Below are 16,363 nucleotides of genomic sequence, written 5' to 3'. Positions count from 1 at the left end.
AGAATTGTGTCGTTGCTATAGAGAAGGTTGAAATGAAGGGTGAAGAAAGCTGGAGTCTCCGAGGGCAAAGAGCCTGGTAGGCTGGCTGTCCAGACGAGTCGTGGTGAGGCCGACAGTGGCAGCACCAACGTGCGGGAAGGGAACTGTAGCTGTAAGAGAGATCACTGAGAACATTGCAGTAAGACATTTCCACTGCTTGGTGTGAAGAACAAGGAATTGGAGAAGGGCTCAGCAGGTGAGTTCAGAGCTTAGGCCAGACAGTGGCAATGGGGAGGACATCGGTGGTTACACAAAGCCAAGAAGATCAGTCCAGTATTGAGAAGAGAGAGTTGTTTGAGGTATTTGACTTATGAAGTGTTGGTTGGGCATCACGCAAGGAAAACCTAGAAGAAGTTTGGAGCTCACTAAGTCTCAAGAAAGAGGCAAGGACTTCACAAGCCAGCTGGAGTCACCCGGAAAGAGGTCGTTGTTGCTATTGTAGGAATGGGTGAAGCCACTCACCCTGGGAGTAGCTGAAAGGTTGACTGAGAGAGGAAATCATATTAAGAAAGAAGAGGGGGGATCATCAGTTACCCCTTGTGATGTTGGTGATGCAGAGCAGGAGGGTCACCAGAAGGACAGTTCAGAGGAGTCGGGGGAGACAAGCGATAGAGCAGAAGGGGTGAGACCTACCAGATGCGCTGCAGAGAGCCAGAAAAAGAACAGCTCCCAGGAAGAGTTTATAGCTTTGATAACTAAGAAGTTTTCAAGACCTGTTGAGGTTGCAGGGTTGGTAGTTGGAAATTAGAGTACAGGGAATGCCGCAGACATACAGGACGATTGAAAGGATGCACGATTGTGGCAGGAAGATGCGGGGGAAGGCATTCCCAGAGAGCTTCACAGGGTCGTGCGGAAGCTTTGCCAAGGTGGAGAGCAAGGCAAGCTCTTCCGAGGTAGAAGGCCAGGAGGGGACAAGAGCTGAGAGGTACCAGACAGAGCAGGAGAGGGGCCAGCAGGAGAGGCCGGGCATGCCAGGCATGGGGGCTGGAGGCGGGATTTGGAGGGAAGAGCACGTGCCGTCGCTGAGAAGATCGGGGTTGGGTGAGGCAGAGTCGTCCTGAGGACAGAGATGCTTCCCAGAGTGAAAAGCCCCAAACCCACAAGTCAAAGGTGGGTGTTTTAGCAGGCAGAAGGCAAGGCTGGGTGACCCCCTTCCTGTCATCTCCGCCCTCTGTCATAATCTTTTTCCTTTTCCCTACTTTCCCTAAACGATTCTTCTCCAGATGGCTGTTTTTCCCTAAGCAGTCACTTTCACAGATAGGGGCGTTATTAGGAGTATCTTTAAAAGCTCATTTTGACATTGATTTGTTCATCACGAATATATCGAACCCTTTACGTTGTTCTCTCTAATACAGCCAAGGAGCTCAAACGCCATCATTGTGTTGCTTTTCCCCGCATGTCGCTCTTGGTGTGCCCCCTTGTGCTGTGGCCCTACAGTTCTGTATAGCTTCCCCACCCTTCCTCCAACAGTCAGTAGTAGGATTTGTGAAGATTGCTCCTCTCCCTATTTCCACCCTTCTTAAGCTGTAGTGTGGCATAAACATGCTATCTAAATACAGTATTGTCTTTTAAAATCCATTTTTGTGCATTCTCTACCTAAATTGTTGTATCGCCCCCTCCGGATGTGGCAGTTGGGGTGCATGAAAGGTTCTTCACTGGGCCCAGCATGGGGTTCTGAGGGCTGGGAGCGCTGGGAAGAGCGCGCATCCGAGTGACCCGCAGGGGCTGTCGCCCAGGGAGCCCGCAGCTGAAGGTCAGTGTGAGCCCCCCCAAATTGGCTGCTTGTGCCGGCAACCCGAAAACCCAGGAAGCCTTCCATCCAGGCCCCGGGTGGGCCCAGGGCCTGCTCTAAATGAGGACGGCAGAGTGGCTTGCTGCTGCTTCTCATGGTTTGAAACTTCTTAGCAAAAGTAAAGCATCTACATTGTTTTTTTTTCTTTTTTAATTTACAGAGCTCAACAGTTAGCCCCACGCCGGACATGTCTTCAGAGCCTCCGGGATAGTAAGTTGCTTCACTTGTTTACGTGCCTGCATATCAGAAATGGGATGAGAGAGATGTTTTGGGGACCCAAGTGTTTCATTTATCTGGTGCAGTTACCATCTGGTGATAAGTGGCAGCCGATAATGACATTTAAATTACTTTCCTTTTGCTCCTGCCTCCTCCAAGTTAATTTTGTGACGATTCCTATTGTCTTTGATAAGTGTTTCCCTCTGTTAATGTCTTTAGAATAGGAGGTGATTTGTCTGTGTTTAGAGTCGGAGTTCTCTTCTGGATTCTTGGGGAGAGAGAGTGTAACTGGAACGGGAGGAACTTGGTATAAAGGTGGAAGGATGCCAGTGGAGTTGGCTTTATGGGGTCCTTGAGGGGAGACGGGTGGTGTGGTCACTTGGACGTGTCCTAACCTGCCCTGCTTGCCAGAGCAGAAGAGTTTCACTTGAGAGGATTTGGGTGGCTGGCATACGGGCATTTCACGGGAAAACAGAAACGGAAATGCTTGAGTCCTTTTAGGTAGTGATCAAAAGCTCTAGCTACATCCATTGTGTTAATTTTTCCACTATAAATATGTGCACTTTGTGATTAATATGCCCAGTAGTTGAAGAATAGACTGAACAGATATAATAAGATAGCAGCTAGAAGGAGAGCTACCTGCCTTAGCGGATAGCTTGTACCTTGGAGAAGCAGGATAGAAGTTCGCTTGTACCTTCTGCAGGGGAGGTGACCAGCAGAAGATAGAAGGGGTGCAACACAGTGCCAGTACCCTGTCCCCGCTGTCCCCTCCATGCTGCTCTCTGAGGTACCCTGTTAAAGAGCGCGCAGTGGAATTGTGTGTTTAGCACTGAGGGCAGCGGCCAGGCGCAGGTCTTCTGGGCACTGCAGGGACACTTTCAGAAACGCACCTCAGGCTCGCAGGTGACCTTAGGCGACCTGCAGATAAGGGGCTTTCCTGCCACGTTCTCCTTGTCCCCAAGGCTGCCTGTTTGTCGTTAGCTTGTCACTGTGCAGCTGGATCACCTCTTCCCCTCGCTGCCTCAGGATGGCCCATGTTACCCATTTCCTCACCCTGTCTCCCCAAGATGTACAAGATGCGAGTGGCCAGCTAAGCGGATTCCTTAGCTCTGCTGGCCTAAGATACTGTGGTGGTTATTGTACTAGAGGTGTACGTGTAGTCCTGTAATAGTTTGGGGGACAACACACACACACACACACACACACACACACACACACACACACACAACGAGTCCAAATGGAAGGGCAAAGGAGCAAATTCATGAGTAGCCTGTAAGCATTGGAAGTATTGAGAAGACAGGTTGGGGGTTCAGCTCAGGGCTGGAGCGCTCGTCTAGCCTGTGGGAGCCCTGGAGGGTCAGTTCATAGTGTCGCACACAGATGTGAAAAGACTTTGGAAGAGAAAGTTGCTCCCACGGGCTGTCTGTGTTAGGAACGGAAGTCTCAAGTAAAAATAATCCCAGTAGTTTGTTGAGCACTTACTGTGTGTTCTAGGCCCTACGTGTAGCATTTTATCCGCCTGATATCGTTGGCCATGATTTTCAGTATTCTTTGTGAAGCGAGGAAATGGGGACCCCGAGGCAGTGTGGCACCCACTGTCCTGCCAGTGGCATGGGAGTGTTCTGTTTCTAATCTGGTGATTAGCAGAAGATGTGGGTTCTCTGGTTTTGAGCTGCTGTGAAACCGTGTAGGCAGCTCTGTGTAATACTGGGCAGGAAGGCGCGAGAGGGACTCGGGCAGAACTCTCAGCAGGGCGCAGCTCTTCAGAGGCTGATCGTGCCGGAGCGTAGCTGACGTCTTACCCACTTTGCTTACGTGTCTCATTGAAGCAGGTCTCTGAAGACTTCTGCCTGTCAGCCATACGCAGCTCTCCTGCAGTGCTTGGCAGGAAACCATTGGTCTTTTCCTTCTGCTCATCTCCTCTTTGGGGCTTTTCTTTAGTAATCAGGCTTGGTGTTCTTCCATGTTACTCAAAGATGTAAGACTTCCCCGCATTTGGGGGTGGTGAGGACACAGCTCGAGGGGGCTGCCTGGCCCGAGGGGCGGGGTGTAGCAAGCGCTTCCGGGTGGATGGCTAGGTCTGTGCTTCTCGGTTGCTGGAGTCCAGCTTCTCGCACCGAGGGGCCCCTCGCACCCCGAGTCTGGCCTCTTCTGTGGGTGGCATATTGAAAGACGTGCTGGCTGCGTTGACTTCACCTGGGGGACGAAGAGAGAGCAGTCACAGGTGGCGCGGGTCCGCGGCTTGTGGCAGGTGGTGAGGTGACACTATTTTAAATCCACTTTCCTATCTTGGACAGATTGAAGTCTGTGAATTAACCAATTAACTAGCATTGAACAGTGAGAAAGAAATTCACTCATAGTTCTAATATCCTAATAAAATGACCCATCATTGCTTCAAAATCTATTTTTGGAGTTACCATCACGGTGTATGTCCAATTCTGTATGTCATCTGCCTACCATTATCAGACATGCAAATTCCTGGGGATTGCTGCTGATCATTTTTGTCGTTGTCTACCGTTTCTGTACTGGCCAGCTGGGATAGGCTCTCTTGCCTAACCAAAAGAGCTTTACTCCCTTTGGCCAGAAGGTGGCACTATAGGACAAGCTGCTCATTCGTGGATGGTACACCAGAGTGCGAAAATTTCTCCCTTTGAACTGGTTTAAGAACAAAACACAAATCATAACTTTAAAAAGTTGTATGAAACATTCAAAGACACTAGGGAGATAGCTCAGTGGCATAAGTGCTGGCCTGGAAAGCACAAGGTCCTGAGTTCAATCGCTCGTACCAGGGGAATAAAAGAAAACATTCGAAATTCTACTGGGAATAATATATCAGAAGTATGTAGGCACTTTTTAGAATAATCTATTCTGCCAATATTTTCTGAACCAGACATATAAAGATTAATAAAATAAACTCCCTGCCTACAAAGTGTTCAGGTGTAATCTGTGAAAAAGATTTGTGAATAACAAGCAGCACCTACTGTGCTTATGTAGTGAAGAGGCCCCAACGGGAGTGAGCACCTCTTATTTGTGGAGGAGGAAAGGTAGGCCTTGTGTAATGGCAAATAAAATCTGAGTAGCAATAACATATTACAAACATTAAAAATAAAGTTTTCTTTCAGTATGAAAGGTTGTAAAATGAAACTTGTCGACGATTGTCTAGACTTGCTCTCCAAAAGCCACAGTTAAGTGTTTTTTCCTCCCTGAAATCTCCAAGTAGGTTTGAACAGTCCATGTGCACTTTGCAAGAGTGGGGCATTTCTGTCGGTTTCGTTACCTCGGAGTGACTGACCTGTAGTAGGTGCCTACGGACTGAGTAGCAGAGCGACAGAATGAGACCTCGTGCGGAAGTGTCCCGGCGGCGATCTGTGCAGCCGAGTCTGGGCGCCGCGCCGCAGCCTGAAGAAGCGGTGGTGCGTGCTCGTGCTGCAGGCTGCCGAGGGGGCAGGAGCCGGGGGAGACAGGGGGCGAGCCGCAGTGTTAATGTGGGCTCTGGCAGGGACAGACGGAAGCAGGCCTTGGTGTCTGATTAGAGTTGGGGAGCAAGGGTGGGAGTAGGACCGATGCCCCGTGGAGTCACCTGGAAGGCAGGCAAGCGTTCCACATAGATAACACGCCAGCGTGGGGATTTCCTGGGCTCTTTTGTCGTGCCCAGTAGTTCTGCAGATGAAGGAAACCGAGGCTGAGAGAAGCAGCCTGCGGGTATGCTTTTCGGTGGCGTAGCTTCCCTTCTGGTGCCTGTTCCTGTTGGAGTCAGGTGGGAGCCGGTTTCCAGGCCGCTGGCCACTGCCTTCGGAGCCCAGCCGTAGGCACAGCTGGAAGGGTGGCCTTGGAACAGTTGCTCTCCTCTCTCACTTTAGTCCTCCAAGGAGACTGTTTTTGTTCCGTTCTCTTGCAACGCAGCAGGCAGTTCTGCCCAGAGACTGAGCTGTCCGTGCTAAGTCCTCCTGGCTTGCTTGGTGGGAGCCCAAACTGGGATCACCCCGGCTGCTCAGAGCCGAGCTGGGTCTGGCTCGCCTTGTTACACCAGCTGCAGCTGCCAGTCCTCCCTGGCCTTTCCCAGTCAGGGGAAGGCCAGGGCCGCCTCTGTCTCCTCAGCAAGGACCTTGGGCGGATCGCGTCACTGGTCCCAAGTTTCCCCCTTTGGACAGTGGAACAAGCAAAATCTCCTTTTTCTGTTGCCCTAAAATGTTACCTATCTGGAAAAAGCATTGTTCTGCCAGCTTTGGTATCGGCAAGAAAATTGGCCTTAGTAACTCCATTCTTGACAGCTTTCCCGAGTGCTGGTCTGCCTTGCTGTGGGAAGCAGGGAGCACAGTGGTGCTGGGTGGAATATGGCCCGAGACAGGGCCGGCTGGGCAATGACGCTGACAGCCTGGGGGTGGAGGGAGGTGTGGGCACAGCCAGGCACGGCTGAGGGTCACGGGAGGCCAAGCACAGATGGGGGTGGGGTAGGCGGGGCTCGTGCTGAGGCCGGGCAGTCCAGGGGCAGCAGGCAGCAGGATGGAAGGTGCTGCCAGTCGTGGTCCAGCAGCGAGGGGACCATACAGACAAGAGGACGCTTGGTGTTGTACCACAGGGCAGAGTCGGGCGGGGAGGGAGGTGGACGGGGAATGGGGTATTTTGAAAGAGAGCAGGTTTATTTTTATTTGGGAAAGTCAAATGTAAAGCAGTTTAGATGAGCTTGCATTTTTAAATATAGACAGCTGGGGCCAAAGCCTTGCAGGCCACCACCCGGGGCCCAGTAGTCTAGCTCTTCTCAGTCACATGTTGGGGTGATCTACCAGCGCCCACCACGGGTGGAAGCTGGCAGCCCAGGGTTGGGTGGGTAGCCGCGTGTGTCACAGGCCTGACCATGGAGCCTGGGAAGACAGATGTCATCACTGGATCAGGCCTTCCCCCAGTTGGGGACAGGGGGACCAGCAAGTGCCACCAGCCCAGGCCTCCAGTCTCCTGGTTCCCTACAGGCCACCTATTCCTCCCACCAGGATGCTGATTCGGGGTTACCCCTGGCTTCGCTCCTAAGTAAGTTCTATACTTAAGGAAGAATCTCTGAATTCCTAATTTCACATAGCAAGACATACTCTTAATCAGCTCATATGAGCCAGTGTCACTTTCAGGAAAAGATCATTTTGTTTATTTTTGTGGCTGGCTCAGCCCTCTCTGGGGGCAGGGCTGGTGGGGCTTGTGGTGCGGGGATCAAACCAGAGGTTGCCTAGGCTTCCCAAGCAGGCACTTTAGACCACTGAGCTATCTTGCCACCCCAGGAAAAGATCTTTTCTTCATTCAACAAGTATATTGAAGATTCCTGAACTGTGTAGTCAAGTGGGCCCCTGCAGATAAGGGTCCCTAGCCTGGGAGAGACTGACCCATCCTGGCTCTCTGAAGTTTCGGGAAAACCCTCGTGTGGGAGGTGGACTTCGGGGGAAGCTGCGCTGTGGACTGGCTTCACTTGTTTGCTTTTGTGTCTTCAACTTTTTAAACTTGTTTTCTTTTCTCTTGGATTCTTAGTAATGTTTTTATGTTGTCTGAGGAAGGGGGAGCAGGGAATTCCCTGATGCCCTTAGGTAGGCAGAGAGATAGAACCTTGGTGCACCATGTGCTTGCCAGGCAGGCGCTTAAATGTTGAGCTCTCTCCTGAGCCAGGAAAAAGCTTTAAGTAGAAAGTAGGCAAAAGTGGTTAAGGGCTTTGGCTTGAGGAGCCGATGAAGGTCAGACCAGCCCCTGAGTAAGCCACTGGCTGAGGGGATCAGGGCTCCCCCAGGTCCTTCCATTTCTCTCTGCTACCTAAAGGGATAGTAAGGACTGCAGTTGGAACAGATGGAAGAGGCCCCTTCCGTTGAAAGGGTCTAGAGCGGCCTCCTCCTGTTGGGAGTTTTGGAGGAGCAGCAGGTGGCTGGGCCAGCTGGTCATGTCTCAGTCCTGCTTTCCTGGTTCTGGAGCCCTTGTGACGGGAAGGGCAGTTCTGTTCCCACGAGCTGCGTGTCTCCGCAGTGCTTTCCGTCATGTGCAGCTCTGCTTCGCCTGGAATCCAAGAGATCACAGTGGTTGCTAGGGCTGGAGGTTTCTGGGGATAATTGGATGCTCACGTAAATGTCTTACCTTGGTGTCCTCGGCGTTGGGGGGATGGCGTGTGAACTCTGGACTAGGCAAACTGACTTCGCCAACTTTTGGACACCCTGTATGATCTGCATATGCTTTTGCAGGGCTGAGAAGGGATGTGACCAAAGATTTATAGTAACAACAGGCACAAAATGAAGGCCAAGCTTTGCCCTGCTCCTGGTTACCTATTGGGCATCTGGAGGCCCAGATGGAGAGTCATGGCTTATAGCAAAATGCCCCTGACTGTCCTGGAGCAGACGTGAATCATGCTTTCAGTGAGCAGCAGGGAAGGGCCCAGGCCACTTCTGTTCCGCAGCCCTGTGGTGGTCTCTGACTACGCCATGACTATGTTGGTGATGGAAGTGGAGCTCTATGGAAGGTTTCTGGCCACCAGCGGGGCAGTGGCTTGCATGCCTCAGGAGCCAGAGGGCGTGCAAGGGTCACCCAGCGTGCAAGAGTCACCTGGCTTGCATTTTCATTAGCGTCTATCTAAAGTGGCTGCTGAGACCCAAAATAGAAGTGAAGAGCAAAATATAAGATAATAGGAAGTAGAGAGATGGATCTTTCCCAAATGGGAAGGGACCAAGACATGGGAGGGGGAGAAGGGGAGGGAAGTGTATACAAAGGGAATGGAGGTATTTTATTTACATGGACCAGCTCTCCATTGGAGACACAAGCATTATGCACTGCAAACATTGACTAATGAAAAACAAAAATTCAAAAATAAAACAAGCATTTTAGTTTTTTAAAAAACTGTGGAACATCTGATGCGTGTGGCAGGTGAGGCCATGGCTGGGATTCCAGCTGTTTCATCTGCTCAGCTGGCCACCGAGGCAGGGTTGCCCGCGCACTCAGTGCTTCTTGTGCTCATCCGAAAAATGTCAGGAGTAAGACTTGTGTGAGAATTCCAGAGAATCATGCTCAGGCCCTTGCAGCCTGCCTCCCACATGGGACATCCTGGCAGGTGGCGCCCAGAGTATTGCCGTCATTATCTTTGACTATGAGGACTTCGAGGACGGAGTTGTGCACAGAAGGAAGGGATAACTTCATGGAATAGAAAAAAATTTCATCACTGAGCGGTAGGAGAGAGAAGGTAGATGTGTGCTGAGACAAGCGCAGCTCGGTGGTTCCCGAAGGGTCCGGGTAAGAGGAGCGTGTCGGCGCCCACTTGTAGCATTCTTTAAGCTTCTCTGCGTGCTGGACACATTTGTGGTAATGCATTCTTAGGAGGAGGATTGGGATGAGGCGAACCCACCAGGCTTTGCTAGAGCTCTTCAGAGATGAGAGATCCGTAGCACTTACCCCAGGGAACTGGATTCAGGAGGATGAAAAGCAACCTAGAAGAAGCCCGTGGATCTGTGAGGAAGAGATCGTCTGCCTCTGTGGGAGGAGGGCGTGCCCGGGTCAGTGGATGTCAGTCAGCTCCCCTTCGGCAGGCGGAGCTGTGGAAATGTGGGGTCTGCAAGGGAGGGCTCGGTGGTGAGTGCTTTTGGGGTTTTCTGTGTTCCGCTTCATTCCCCAAAGAACTTGTGGCACTACCTAGATTACAGCAAGGGAAAATTAAAGGAGAGACACAGTGAGCAACAGTTTATGCACATAATACGTGTTCTGAACAAAACCCTTGAAACATGAGGGCCAAATTTGGCTGTGGTGCTGGGCCCAGTGGCATGTACCTGCAGTCCTGTGTCCTCAGGCAGCTGAGGATCACTTGAATTTAGAAGTTTGAGGCCAGCCAGGACAATGCAGTGAGACCTCGGTGGTGGGGGGCACATAGGTGTGCTCATAGGAACAAGTAAGGGCATATAGAATCCCAGCCTCCAAATTTGTTTGTCTATTTATTTATGTGTTTGGTGCAGGGTCTCACTACACAGCCCAGACTCATAGTGATCCTCCTGTCTCAGCCTCCCCAGCACTGGGATTACAGGTGTGCGCCACCACGCCTGGTCTCGGTGGCTGGCACAGTTCGCCTGGGGTTCCAGGATTGACACAGCATGTGTTACTGGGGATTGAACCTGGGTCCTTGCGCTTGCCAGGCAGGCTCTTAGACCACCCAGCTATCTCCCCAGCCCCCAGGTTCCAGTTTTACTTGGTTGCTGACTTTTCTAGTCATCTCAAATGGCTGGGCCTCTCTCTTCACCATTGATATTAATGTGTCAGCCAAACACTCATACAGAATAATCTAGAAAAATAATCCAAGCGGTGGACTCTAAATCAGGCTGCCCACTTGTGCAGCCCTGGACAGCCAGGCCTCCCCGTACCTTCCATCCACCTTTCTCCCAGCCACTCCCTGCCCACGCTGCCCAGGCAGTGTTTTAGTTACTCTTTTAAAGCCCGAATGCACGCATCTCACTTGTGGTGATGTTTTTTGTCTTAACAGATTTCTGAGCAGTCAGGACCCACTGGCTGGTCTTTGTAGATACCCACATTGAGATCAGGATGCTTCTTGGAAAGGGCAGGGTTTGGTAGGCTGTCAGGAAGGGTGCTCCTTGTCTTCAGCTGGTGATGCGCTTTCTGGACACACGGTATAAATGCTAACCATTGTTATCTTCTCCCACCCCTTTTTCTCCTTCTTTTCAAATTACCTTGTTTGTAGTATATATTCTTCCAACTTCCATGCAGTGAAGAGGGAATCAGATGGGGCGCCTGGGGATCTCACTAGCTTGGAGAACGAGAGGCAGATTTATAAGAGTGTCTTGGAAGGTGGTGACATCCCTCTGCAGGGCCTGAGTGGGCTCAAGCGACCCTCCAGCTCAGCCTCCACGAAAGGTAATGAACAGAGTGAAGTCTGGCAAGCCTGGTCTGTCGCACACCCGTGTCAGCAGCGGGCGGACCTCCGCCCCGGGACAGGCTCTGCCTGGGAGCCCTCTTGTGTCCCCTCCACGGTATTCTCGCCGGCCATTTTTCTTTCTGGTGTTAATGGTTTCCCGTCCTTTGAACCCCGACCTTGCTCTCCCTGAAGCATCTCTCTCCTTTTTGTTCTAATTCCTTCTCTAGAAACTAGCTGAGCTTCAGCCTTTCCTAACCGGCAGGGCGGCCATTTCTTTCGTTGCATCTTTGCACCTGCTTTGCAGCACAGATTATTTTGCTTCCGGACATCAACTGGAAAAAAAATTGAACGCCCTTATGACAAATGAGCATGTTACTTCTCCTTTTTTTAATTTTTATTTATTGGCAGCTTTCAGCTTTAACCTAATGGGTCTGTTTCTTTCATTCTGCATGCTTACCAGTGGATCGTAAAGGTGGGAATGCTCACGTGATTTCATCTTCAGCCCATAGCCGAGCGGGTCACACTAGCAGTGTATTAGGCCCTGGGTGTAAACACAAGAAGCCCCTGTCGGCTGCGAAGGCCTGCATCGCAGAGATCCTTCCTTCCAAATTCAAACCCAGGCTCTCTGCTCCCAGCGCTCTTTTGCAGGAACAGAAGAGTGTCCTGTTGCCCTCAGAGAAGGCTCAGAGCTGTGAGAACCTTTGTGTTTCTGTTTCTTTGAATGATTCCAAACGAAGCCTCCCCCTCCAGGTTGGGGGGGGCATTGAGAACCTGCTAATGCGCTCCCGGCGGGACTACGACAGCAAATCCAGCAGCACCATGAGCCTCCAGGAGTACAGCACCAGCGCCAGGAGGCCCTGCGCCCTTTCCCGGAAGGCCGGGCTGCATTTTTCCATGTTCTACCGGGACATGCACCAGATCAACAGAGCCGGCCTCTCCCTGGGGTCCCTCTCCTCCTCCAGTGTGCGGGATCTTGCCTCCCACTTCGAAAGGAGCAGCCTGGCGCTGGCCAGGGCTGAGCTGGGGCCCAGCCAGGAGGGCTCAGAGCATGTCCCCAAGCACACCGTCTCTTCCCGCATCAGTGCTTTTGAGCAGCTCATTCAGCGGTCCCGATCCATGCCATCCCTGGACCTGTCTGGGAGGCTGAGCAAGTCCCCCACTCCCGTGCTGGCCAGGAGCGGACTGACCTCAGCCCGCTCGGCCGAGTCCCTCCTCGAGTCCACGAAGCTCCGACCCCGGGAGGTGGCTGGGATGAGCCCCGGTGGGGTCTACGCTTCCCCCCCGTGTAGCACCATCGCAGACCACACCCTGGGCTTCAGGGGCCTCGGGCCTGCGGAGCCCCTCTCTGCCTGCTCAGATGAGCTGGACCGCTGTTCCAACGTCTCCAGTGACAGCAGGGAGGGCAGCAGCAGCAGTGTCCACGGAGACTTCCCCAAGCATCGCCTCAACAAGTGCAAGGGGACCTGCCCTGCCTCTTACACCCGCTTCACCACCATCCGGAAGCATGAGCAGCAGCAGTCCTCTGGGCAGCCAGACTGGCACTTGGATTCCAAGGGCGACAAGAGCGCCCTCCTAAGGAACATCTACCTAATGAGCCCCCTCCCTTTTCGGTTGAGAAAGCCCCTCCAGCAGCACCCCAGGCAGCCTTCCCTTGCTGACTCCTCAGGCTTCCAGGTGGGCCAGAAGCCAGATCTCCCCAGTCAGCCCCATCCGGACCAGGCTCCCTCAGCGGTGGGGAGGCCCTCGGTCCCCACCCGCCTGTCTTCCCGACACACCATGGCCAGGCTTAGCTGCAGCGCAGAACCTCCTCTGGAGAGACCTGTGGTCCTGGAGGACTGCTCCCGGGCCCTTACTAACGGGAACTCTGTGCCCTGCTCAGACCACGGCCTGGACAGGAACAACAACCCTCAAAGTGCACGGGCTGCGTCCCGCGGAGGTGGCATTCTGTGTGTCCGACCGTCTCACCTCCCCCGTCTCTCCTTTGCTTGCTTTGTCTCTCCCTGCTGTGTGCCTTCAGTGCTCATTCTCCACTCTGCCTTCTGCTTCTGTTTGTTTTGCTTGGCAATGAACCATGGCTCGTAGTGCCTGCACTTCTTTAAAAACAAAGCCCCATGTCATTCAGACCAACCACCAAACTATGTTTTGAAAGAAAAATTGGCCGTTTAGCTCATCTGAGAAATGTGTTCATTTGAACTCTCAAAACCCTTGTTGTTTGCGCCAGTCCCTGACCCACCTGTGGTTTTTTGAGAGGCAGCCTTTTTCTGTGGCCCTGTGTGTGTGCGTGTATAGTTTGTCCCTATGAAAGCCTACACACCTCTTCGTAGGGATACTTAAAGAATGTCCTCTCCTCCTGCCTTTTGGTGGATTTCTTTGTGTTTAATTAGTTGACAAGTAAATCCCAAACTCACGAGGGAAGGGTGGATTGGGTTTTTTTCTTCAGAATTTGAGTATTGATCATTTATCCACAATAACTATAAATGTTTGATATTTATAATGGAAGGCGAAATCTTTTCCTAACCTGGTGTCCCGCTAAACTTTTGTCTGCTTTAACTCTACTCTGTTGTTTTGAAGATTCAGAATCCCCAAGACATTTTATACCAGCTGATTACTTGGAGTCCACGGAAGAATTTATTCGAAGACGTCACGATGATAAAGAGGTAAATTGGAACATTTAAATCTTTTAGCTCTTGTGCAGAAACAGCGTAAAGGGAGTAATCATTTCTAGACAGGAGTCAGGGAGGTACCAAATGATGGAAGCAAAGATTGGGGTTTTTATGGTGACTTTTTCTCCTTTAATTTACTTTTTTAAAAAATGGGACTGATTTCCCTCAGGTGTTCAGCTCTCAGTGCCCAGCTGGTGCCACTGGGCTGCTGACCAGGCATGAAAAGGTTGTGCACTGCGGCACTTCGTGCCTCCTAAGCTGGGAGCCGAGGTTCGCCCATTCGTTCCTCCTCCGATCCCTCCCAGTGGTGTTGTGCGAGTCAATCTACTCAGATATTTCTCTGTTGCCGCCTGCACTTCTGTTGGCACTAATATAGTTCAAACTGGAAAGGATGCAGCAGAGAAAAATGAAAAACAGTAATGAGCACGACGCATTTTATAAAGCCATTTGAGGAAACGGCCTATAACTCTGTTACTTTTAATTAGGCAGAGAAATGTCCCCTTGTAAGTTCTGGTAAGCCCCAGGCAAGAACCTCCGAACCCGGATGGCCACAGGCAGCTGCTGAAAGGTCTGTGTGACTGGCAGAGTGGGCTGTCCTCTCATTTTCTCAGGACGAGGGTCCCGCCCATTGAGCGAGCGCAGCGCCTATCGTCCTCTAGTGAGAAACTGCATTGAGTAAGAGACGAAGAATCGCCCGGAAGTGATGGCGGGCAGGGTGCGCCTCACAGTCGCAGCTCCGTCTTTGCGCTTGCTCTGTTGGGTCATGCCAGAGTTTGGGTGGGATTTCCCTGCAGATGTAGGTCGGCTTCGAGGAAAATGATCCGATTGTAATCATCACTGCCAGAGCGTGAGAGGAAAGATGAAAAGAAGTCGGGCGCCTTCCAGTCTCCAGGCATGCACAGTTCTCTGTGACAGCACACCTGCCCAGCCAGAGACGCAAAAGGCCGTGCTTGATAGACAGAGCGTTTTCCCTAATAAGGAAATCCAAAGCTCACGCGTAATTGTTCACCAGGACACGGGACAGATTCACGTCTACTGCTGTTCCTTAAATATTTCCTGTACAACATTTCCACCAGTGTACAAGATTCCCATGTATGTCAGCCTAAGCTGCCATGACAAAGAAAGATGAAATTCAGTTTCAGTACTAAGACGCTAGGATCTGCACGGATGGTATCGTGGTAGGAGTTCTACCTACATAGATGGCCCATTCTACTTGACTTAACCATTGATGTATTAGAAATTGCATGCAGGCTGTGAGCCGTGTGTGGCCTGAGTGGTGCTGGATTGTAAATCCTAACAGTTTTTGTGTCCTTACTGAGCGTTTTGGGCTCATGTGGTTAAACCACAGGCCTGAAGGATCAGGGAGGTCAGACTTACGCACTGGGTCAGCGCTCGCGCGGGCGGCACCTCCCTGAGCAGTGGGGTGGGCTCTCGCCCCCTTGATGCTGCTTCTGATGGGGGTACTTAACTTTGGCCCAAGCCTGGGGACTTTGAGCAAGGACAAGTCCACTCTCACGGTACAGGGAAGACTGGCTTCTGAGCTGAGCGGGTGTTGATCTGAACTTTTTATGCAAATGTCTTATTAATGCTGATTAGAACGGCTTTTAAGAAAGTGAGAACATATCAGTCCCAGAAGGGTCATTCCTGGTGATTTAGCCCCCTCCCTTGTTTTACCCAGAGAGGGCCACAGCTTGACCAGAGCCACCTACCTAGCACGTTGGCCTATGCCAGAGGCAGGAGCGGAACTAAGGTTTCCCAGTTTCTGGGCTCTGTGCTTTGCAAAGCACTTGCCTGTCTTTTCTCATTTAATCTTTTGTTTTTGTTGTTAATGCTTTTTTATTTTTTATTTTTTATCTTTGTTTAGTACAGAGTCTAAAGGGTCTCACTACACAAATCAGACTCGTAGTGATCCTCCTGCTTTCAGCCTCCCAATGGCTGGGATTATAGGTGTGTGCCACCACACCCAGTCTCAGTGCACCCTGGGGACTGGGCTGGCACGGCTGTTTAGATTTTTTTTGAGACCATACAGGCTGGCCTTGAACTCCTAATGCTTCTCCTGCCTCAGCCTCCTGAGTGCTTGGACCACACCTGGCTGTCATTTAATCTTTACATTTTGCTGAGTGTCAGAAATCTCAGATCCTGGAGAAAAATTGAGACCACCGACCGTGGGACTAGATAATCCCATGAGGCATTTAATTGCCTACTGGAAAAAGATTGATGTTTTATTGAGAATTCTGAGAATGGGTAGTTCTAATTAATGTTTTTCTATAAGGAACATTAGTTCCAGGGATGTAAGCTTTAGTATAAGGAAACACTAAGAAGTCTATAGGGTGCTTCAGTAGCCATTGAGACATTTGATACGAAACAGCATTATTTGATTATACCAAAAGGTCTTTAAAAATACAACTAGACAACTGTTTTATCAGTTCATTCCAGGCAACATTTTTCTTAGTTTAGATTTATGCCATTCCCTTAAACTTGGCTTCCTTTTGCCTAGTGGAGAGCAGTTCCCTGTGACAGTGAGCTGCTCTGTCAGCTAGGAGTGCAGGCTTCCGTGTACTTCCTGAAGCCTGAGGGTAGGAATGCTGGCTGCTCAAGGGGCAGAGTACCCCCGCTTCTGAGAAAGCAGCTCCGCTCTGAAGACTTAGCAACAGAGAGGGAAGCGCAGAGGGACCTGGGTGTCGGCGAAGGCCCACGCTGACTGCCTAGGCATGATACTGGCCGGAGGGCTCAGCCCTGCGCCGCCCGGGGGACTACCGTGGGGTGTGTGGTGCCTGGGCCTGG

General features: G+C 51.3%; 1 protein-coding gene across 1 annotated transcript in view; it reads left to right on the top strand.

The window, feature by feature from the left end:
- Sorbs1 (sorbin and SH3 domain containing 1) overlaps window positions 1–16,363 on the top strand; it is a 261,970-nt gene that overhangs the window by 201,173 nt on the left and 44,434 nt on the right. Inside the window, exons 17-19 of the mRNA XM_023709032.1 lie at window positions 1,992–2,041; window positions 10,743–10,915; window positions 13,488–13,573. Coding sequence (XP_023564800.1) covers window positions 1,992–2,041; window positions 10,743–10,915; window positions 13,488–13,573 — 309 coding nt within the window. The remainder of the gene's footprint in view (window positions 1–1,991; window positions 2,042–10,742; window positions 10,916–13,487; window positions 13,574–16,363) is intronic.

Source organism: Octodon degus, unplaced genomic scaffold (genome assembly GCF_000260255.1).
Source record: "Octodon degus isolate 3935 unplaced genomic scaffold, OctDeg1.0 scaffold00010, whole genome shotgun sequence".
Classification (NCBI taxonomy): Eukaryota; Metazoa; Chordata; class Mammalia; order Rodentia; family Octodontidae; genus Octodon; species Octodon degus.
This window is presented reverse-complemented; position numbering and strand designations above follow the sequence as displayed.